Source organism: Phaethon lepturus, unplaced genomic scaffold (assembly GCF_000687285.1).
Source record: "Phaethon lepturus isolate BGI_N335 unplaced genomic scaffold, ASM68728v1 scaffold27086, whole genome shotgun sequence".
Lineage (NCBI taxonomy): Eukaryota > Metazoa > Chordata > Aves > Phaethontiformes > Phaethontidae > Phaethon > Phaethon lepturus.
The window spans coordinates 3,062-11,078 of record NW_010544582.1 but is presented as its reverse complement, the minus strand read 5'-3'; the positions used below and the strand labels follow the sequence as shown (position 1 = coordinate 11,078).

General features: G+C 57.1%; 1 protein-coding gene across 1 annotated transcript in view; it reads right to left on the bottom strand.

The window, feature by feature from the left end:
* Positions 1-6,985, bottom strand: part of LOC104622070 (potassium voltage-gated channel subfamily C member 4-like) — a gene marked incomplete at its 5' end in the record, with an annotated part of 8,084 nt that extends 1,099 nt beyond the window's left edge. The window contains 2 exons of the mRNA XM_010288730.1: positions 4,284-4,469; positions 6,049-6,985. Coding sequence (XP_010287032.1) covers positions 4,284-4,469; positions 6,049-6,985 — 1,123 coding nt within the window. The remainder of the gene's footprint in view (positions 1-4,283; positions 4,470-6,048) is intronic.
* Positions 6,986-8,017: the final 1,032 nt, after the last annotated feature.

The window sequence follows — 8,017 nt, the reverse complement described above, 5'->3', positions numbered from 1 at the left end:
GGAAGCAAGCGCGTGCGAGCGAGCACGTGCGCGTGCGAGCGGGGAGCGGGGGGAAGCGGCTCCCTGACAGCAGAAAAACAAGGTGATGGATGGCCCCTTCGGCAGCGCCAAGCTGGGAAACCGTCCCCGCGTGTCCCCCCCCGAGGAGTTCACGGCACATCGTTGGGTTCTGCTTTGAGGCGAAGGCACTGACAGCGGGTGCTGGCCCAGGCCAGGCTGCTCGGGGCTTGGCTCGGAGCTGACCGCTCGCTCCGGAGCCATCGCAGCGTCACCTCCACGCACACCCGAGGAGGACGCTGAGACACGAGCATTGTCTGGGAAAGTTCCACAGCACTACCTCTTTAAATAGGATTTTTATCCCCTTTTTATACGTTTTTTCCTACTCGTTTCCCAGCCGCAGCAGACGGCAGGGTGGGCACGGGCATCTTCAACCCCTCCCCATAACTCAGCCCCCCCAGGAGACTCCTCCAGCTTTGAGGCAGGGAAAGGGCTGGGGGACAGAGGACTGCCTGCCTGTTGCTGACTTCAGCAAAGCTTTTCCAGGTCCCGCAGTGGAAGCGAGAGCAGAATCAGGCCCCGAAGAGCAGTTTCCTTATTTACTTTTTGGCACAAATCCACGCAGCGAGCGAGGAGGGAAGCGAGCGCAGCCCTGAGCCGGGGGGGAAGCCCTATCCGAGCTGGGGATGTTTCCCACCCACAGAAAGTGATGCAAACACCCCCTGCTCCCCCTCCCCAGAAAAAAACCCTCAAAAAACCCTGCATTGGGTTCATCCTTCAGCAAACCTTGCCCTCTTCCCGGGAGCGCCGAGGCTCTCTGAGGAGCTCACACATTTCCCCGCCAGCCTGAGCCGTGCGCGCGGGAAGCAATCGTGCCGAGATGCAACCGGTCCCTCAAAGCTTGGGGTCACCGATGGATCCAGCACCCAAACAACATCAGTTTGGCAGGGAGGTGTTACGGGGTCGGGGCTTGCTTAGAAGCCGCCTTGGTGATACAAGGACCGGCTGCTGTGGTTGAGCACTTCAGAGGAAGGCTCTTCGCCCTCTTGCTCAGCTCGCTGAAGAGAAAAGCGGGGAAACGGGCGCAGGAACAGGGCCAGGCTCGCGCTGCCGGTTTTGATTAAGTCTCAAGCATCAAAGTTCGGAGCGGCGCTTTATAAAGATGCTCGATTCCCCCAGGGCACCTCTGCAACAGGACTCCGAGGGCAAACCTGCCCCGAGCCCAGCGCTTCATTTTCTCCGCCAATTAACTCCCAAGGCACACGAAGCCATGCTCACAGGAGCGGCTGGGGAGGAACTCCGGGCTCCCTCCCTCACGGCCCTCGTGGTTTCCCACCAAGCTCCGGGGCCGTTTTAAGCCGCGACGCGCCCGAGGGCTGCGCTCCGCTAATTGCCGCCGGTGCTGTTCGTTAACGGAACGGGTGCTAACTGCGGTCACTGGCGTGGCTTTAAAAGTGGGTTTGTTGCCAAGGAGCCCTATAGAAGCGTCTTATAAAGAGAGCGGTGGGGCAGCACGTAACGCCCGGGGGCTCTTCCCCGGGACCTGGCAATGCCGCGTCATTCCCAGACCGTCATAACCAGTCGCGCTGGCGTGGGCGATGCTGGACTCACCCTGCCTCCGTGTCCCTCCATCCAAGCACAGGGTGGGGACTCACGTGCCAAGACAGACCCATGCCAACATGTCTGGGCCCCAGCAGGACACGTTTCGGGGACCCGCTGAGCAGGACCTGAGTGCTGAAGGGAGATAAGGGGTCTGAAGCCGTGCCCAGCAGCATGGGAGCAAGGGGACACGACCGGAAGCAGCAAGAGGGACAAGAAACACATGCCACGTGGCAATCCACTGCGATCCGGCTCCGTCTTCTCCAGGGCCCAGGTCCAAGGGGTGGTGGGCAGGGGTGACGCGTCTCTTTGAGCTGCCCCAATGAGATCAACCGCTGGAATCGGGCTCGAACCATGATGGATGCTGAGATCTGCGGCATATCCCTGAACCAGCTCCGTCTCCCGATTTCCACAGCTTGTACAGACATCAGTACCTGTCCCAGGATCTGACAGATGGCCATCAGCAAGTCGGGCTCAGAACCAAGCTCATCTCAATTTGCAGAGCTGCCAACATCCCAGTACCAGAACAAACAGCCTCAGCAGGAGATAAATCAGGACCGAGGGAAGAGGCACCTCTGCGGTTCCCAACGGCTTTCGGCTGGAGTGCAGGAGGCTGCCTTGCCCCTCTGATCTTCTCCGGCCACCCCTAACCCTGGCCACGCGGGAGCATTTCGCCAGAGAAGACATCAGCTCTCCCTCCCAGGACAGCATCCCACCGGTCCCTGCCCAACAGCCCAAGGCGGACGCAGATATTGAGGTTCCCTCTTCCCAAAAGGTCTCACGCATCACTCAAGCCCCTCTGGACACCAGATCCACCTTTCTCTGGGTGCAAGACCATTTCTCTGGGTGCAAGGCGGGGCGTAAGCGACCCACGTACACATCTATTTTTAATTGTAAGAAGCACTCTGACATTTGCAGGAAGGACACCGGCACAAACCAAGAAAGATGACCAAAGTGCCCTTTCGATACCTATTGCTGCCACCGTGCTTTAAAAAACCCTCCTGGTCTCCTGCAACCGAGTAATGGGGTTTGGGAGCCCAGCGAGAGCAGCACCGGATCCTCAGCTATTAGGAGGATATCCGCTTTAGCTCTCCTCACTTCAGCGGGTGGTCCCAAATCTCTTTGGGGGATTTCTCTTTGGAGCTCAAATGCTTCAGTGGAAGAGATGCCTGACTTGAGCATCTTGTAAGGATGAAGATCAGCACCGGCTTTCATCCCCTTCCTTCCTCCCTTCCAGTTCAGCATCCCCCCCAGCCTGGGGCAGGACTAGAGACCCCTCACTTCTTTGCAGGCAGTAAGACGAGAGAGCAACTTCACAGGAAAAAGGCACTTCCAGGAAAAACCTGAGGCTTTTCAAGCAAATATTTGTATAGAACCCTTCTGCCCGAAGACGAGCAAAGCTTTTCTTTCTTTTTTCCTCCTCTTTCTAAGGGACGAGGTTGAGCAGGAACACCAAAGGCAATCCTTGGTGTCCCAGGAGGAAGCAACCCATTTGTTTCTCCTAATGTAATAAATGTGATTGCCCCCAAACACCTCCCTATAACCCAAGCCCATCCAGTCTTTACCAGCCCAAGCAGCGCTACAGCAGCAAAGCCTTGATGGCCTCCAAAGCAGCAACACCAGGAGCCAGCAGGTCTTGGTGTGCAGCTCAGAGACGAAGCACATCGCCTTTTCTCCTGCCTGGTCCCAGCTCATAGGCACCGTTCCTGTGCGTAACTGGTGTTAGATGGTACCAAGGAGGTAGAGGTAGGTCAGCTCTGCAGCTACATCATCCCACACTACCCTGGACACACGAGAAAAAGTGCCCAACTGAAAAACGGAGCCATGTCCTGAGAATTATCCCAGCAGCTGAGGGTGCGGCTGGATTTTGTGGCTCAAGGTAGGCGCTGGATTTACGCTCCTGGGGCCTGGGGTGCTGGGAGAGAGGCACAGGGCACGCTCACTGGTGGAGCAGAGAAGGCTGGAGGACGGCACAAAGGAACCAGGCTGAAGAGGACCGTTGTTTTGTCATGGGAAGAAGAGTTTTGTGCTTTCCTGACTCATGTCCCCCACAGTTTCCCATCGAAAACCTCAACACTTCGCAAAGCTCCCTTTCCAAACCCAGAGGAGACAGCCTTTCTGGCAGCCCGGTGCTTTTGGCAAGGCAGAACTTGACACATCGCGGTTCCCCACGCTCAAACCCACCAAAAAGACGTCGGAGCGGGAGAGGAAAGGAAAGGGCTGTGGATTTTTTTCCCCTTCTGAAAACCTTTTGACCACCTTCAATCACAACCTCAGCACTTTCCCAGGAGAGATGTCCCCCTCACACCACCCCGAGACGGGTGACTGAAGCCCAGGGAGAAAAGCCGGAGGGACAGGAGAAGATGGAGCACCGGGGAGCAAAGGGACAGACCCGTCCCCAAGGAGGGCAGCGCAGCCAGCATGGGGTCACAGACCCCAAATAATGGCAATCGGGGGCGGAGGACTTGGGGGAGGAGAAAGCAAAAAGGGTAGAGCTAGCACGGAGCGACGTGGTGGACGGAGATAAAGCAGATGGAGAGGCAGGAATACAAGTGGATTTGGGGAGCAGAGAATAACGGCCAGGCAGGCAGATGGAGATGAACCACGGTCTCAGACAGACGCAATAAACCTCTGCCTCACTCGTCCGTCTCGCCCTCCCCAGCCCACACCTCCAGCACCGGCCATACCTTTCTGGATGCCTCCATCTGCTGCACAGGAGAAGTCACCCGTGGCCAGCAGGAAGCACGTGGAGGACTTCTTGTTCTTATCCCGGGTGCTGGAACGCCGCATGGGTCGCTTCTCCTCATCGGTCGGTGACAGCGGCTGCTCCTCGTCTGACAGCACCACGTTGGCCTCACCGTTCTGCTTAGAGTCTGCGAAAAAGTGGCAGAGACCCATCAGCAGTCAATAAACCCACAGGGTGAGGTGCTCGGGGCGGCTGGGAGGGTTTGCTTCCACCGTGCGAGGAAGCAGAAGACCAGAATTGCAGATGGCCCAGAGCAACACCCACAAATTTAGGTATAAATCCCAGCCCGGACTTGTTAACTTAGAGTGACCCAGGGGAGCAGGACCGTGCCAGGTTTTTACCCCAAACGGCAAACAGCAGCTCTTACGCCTGCTGAGGGTTGTACACGCTGCAGGAAGCCAAGCGGGGTTTGCCAGGAAAGAAACACCCCTGGTCTTTGGGGTCCACCTGCCTAACTGGTGGGAATTAGCTCTCCAAAATTCATGCTGCGGAGATACGGGCTGCTCAAGTCAGTGGTGAAGTGCTAATTTATGTCATCTGACTGGGTGGTTCGTTAGCTGAGGGGATGCTATGCCCGGTGAGGGTCTGGCCTGAGCTCCTGGATCGGCGTCGGGCTGAGGGGATGGGGCTGACCTGCTCCTCCAGAGCAGGACAGCTACTCTCACTGCTCCCCACTGCCGCGGCTCCTGGGGCGGACGGGATGTGTAGGCACATGGAAAAGGGAGATTTATAAGGGGCAACACCTATCTGGGGCGTTTGGAGCTCCTGGTGTGCCCCACGGGTGAAGGACCATCATTGTTAGACGCGTGTGGCCAGATCTGACCTCAGCAAATGCCGCGTCGGTGCAAGACACAACCCCGCCGTGGTCCCTCCTCTTTCCGCGCTGCAAAGCCGGCTGCTCCGGAGGTGCCGCTGGCAGCAAACCAAGACGAAAAGGGCAAACCAGCCTCGGTGGCCAGCAGCGACACCGTGGGCAGGGCTCTCGCAGTCCCCCAAGCTCAGCCCAAGCGATGTTGCCCACCGACGACTGCCCACAGCTGGGGCCATGCCCTCTCCTGACCCAGCCCCAAACTTCAGCTCAGTGCACGAGACCAAATAACAAATGCACGGAGGCTGATTTTGCTCCTGCCTGAGCACAGGACTTGGAGCAGCACTGGCCTTGCCATACAGGGATGCTACATCTACTAGAAGATGAATGGGGAGGTTGGGGTCAAGCCCCAGGGAATATCCATGGATTTATCCATTTTGGTGAAGTTTGACCTGATTTACAGCGGGAGGAAGAAAAAGAAAACCTACTTCAAGGGCATTACCAGGCTAAGATGGCAACTGGGCAAATGGTCTTACCTCTGTCAGGGTGAGGAAGAGGTGGGCAAGGTAGGGACACCTTGAATCACACCACGGTGACTTCATCTATGCCATTAGGAGAGCAGGATATGGCCTTTCCCCTGGGGTTCCCACTGGATCCCTCTCCTGCTTGAAGGGGCATCTTGATCTGCAGCATCCTGGTCTACCAATGCAGCACCCAATACCCAGGCACCCAAGGGCCCCAGCCCTTGCTGCACCAAGTTCTCACCACCCCAAGAGCCAAGGGCCACATCCTGCAGCACAGCAGTCTCCAGGGACTGTGGGACAGAGGGGACCACAAGCGCTGCCTTCCGGGCTCCTGGAGATCTCCCCATCCCTTTTCCCCACCTTTGGGGTCTCACCTGACCGTTTCCGCTCAGCTGCCCCCTCCTCTACTGCCAAGGGGCAAGTATCACTCTGGGTGCTGTTACAGGGGGAGTTTTCCTCGGATTTGCAGTAGGTAGGGGAGTCCAGCGGGGCCAGACGGGGTATATGCTTTTTCTTCTTCTTTGGCAGCTTCTGCTTGGCCATGGCCAACGAATAGTACATCCCAAAGTTATTGACAATGACGGGCACCGGCATGGCGATGGTGAGCACCCCAGCCAAGGCACAGAGAGCCCCCACCACCATGCCTGACCAGGTCTTGGGATACATGTCGCCGTAGCCCAGGGTTGTCATCGTGACCACGGCCCACCAGAACCCGATGGGGATGTTCTTAAAGTGAGTGTGGTCGCTCCCACGGGGGTCGGACGTCTTGGCTCCGATCCGCTCAGCATAGTAGATCATAGTGGCAAAAATCAAGACCCCCAAGGCGAGGAAGATGATGAGGAGCAGGAATTCATTGGTACTGGCCCGGAGAGTGTGGCCCAGCACCCGGAGACCCACAAAGTGCCGTGTCAGCTTGAAGATCCGGAGGATCCGGACGAAACGGACCACCCTTAAGAAGCCCAGTACGTCCCGGGCAGCTTTGGAGGACAGGCCACTGAGACCTACCTCCAGGTAGAAGGGCAAGATGGCCACAAAGTCAATGATGTTGAGCAGGTTTTTAACGAAGAGAAGCTTATCTGGACAGCAGATGATGCGAACCAGGAACTCGAGGGTGAACCACAGGACACAGACCCCTTCGATGTAGGTGAGGATGGGCTCCGTCTCCACTTTATGTGTCAGCAGGATCGTCGTGGTGTTGCCAACCACGAGGGTCTCCGTCACATTGACATCGATGTTGAACGCCTCGTGCGTCTCCAGGCAGAAGGTTGTGATGGAGACGAGGATGAAGAAAAGCGAGGCAAAAGCAACTACCTACAAAAGTACGAATTACCCAGGCCGTTAGTTGATTTGGGCCAACCGGTGGAGGAAAGCAGCAATTTTATGAACCCCTGTGACAAGAACTTTGGGGCAGCCTGAAGCACACTTCTGATGTCACCCGCCTTTGGTACATCTTGTCTAATCCCTGAAAGTCAATAGCAATAGAAGGGGTGGGAGAAGTCCTCATTCAACAAAAACGAGTGCAACAGCCTCAAAACACCCCAGGAGCTATGCTGCCGCCACCCACTTGCCCAGGACCAAGAATGAAGAATGAGGAGGTTTCCCTGGACCTGTCCCATGAGTTGACAGCAAACCTCAGCGCCTGGGGGCATCAGTCCAGGTCCTTTCTCCAGGTGCTACAGGGGAAAGTGTGCTGGGCTCCAGCTGTGGCTGGAGATGTGCCAGAGATGACAGTGATGGGGATGAAGAGACCTGCAACAGCCTGGGTTTGGAGCAAGCCTCCACCGAGAACACACATGAAAAGGGATCTTCGAGAGGACTAAGTCAAAGAGCTTGCCCCCCCATACATCCCACCCCCCCGAGATGAGACGTTTGCACCATTCACAACTGTGAGGTTTGCGGTCTGGATGTCTCAGAGATGTCCTTCTGCCCCCTCCCTGCCCCCCAAGGGTCAGTGGTGGACGATGCGCCCATGAATGGTCCCAGGACCGAGAGGGCAGGACGAGGCAGGCAGAGCTCAGCATCCTGCTGGTGCCTGGACGTGGTGACACCCAGATGCTCCCATCTCTCCCCTCTGCCTGACCAGTGAGACCTTCAACCCCTCCGCACCACCTCCTCCCCACGGCGCGCTGCCGCTTCGCCTCGGATGGCAGCGAGGAGGGGCCGGTGGGAATCGCAGGCGGTGTCGGAAAGAAAACGTTTTGTCGTCCCCACCATCAATCCTGCTCAGCCCTCCTCCCCGGCAGGATGAGCTCATGATGAGTCCATTACCCAGAGCATCTGTTTCCAAGAGCCCCCAAAAAAAAAAAAAAAAGGCTTCTGAGCACAAAAGCTCTTGTTCTACCT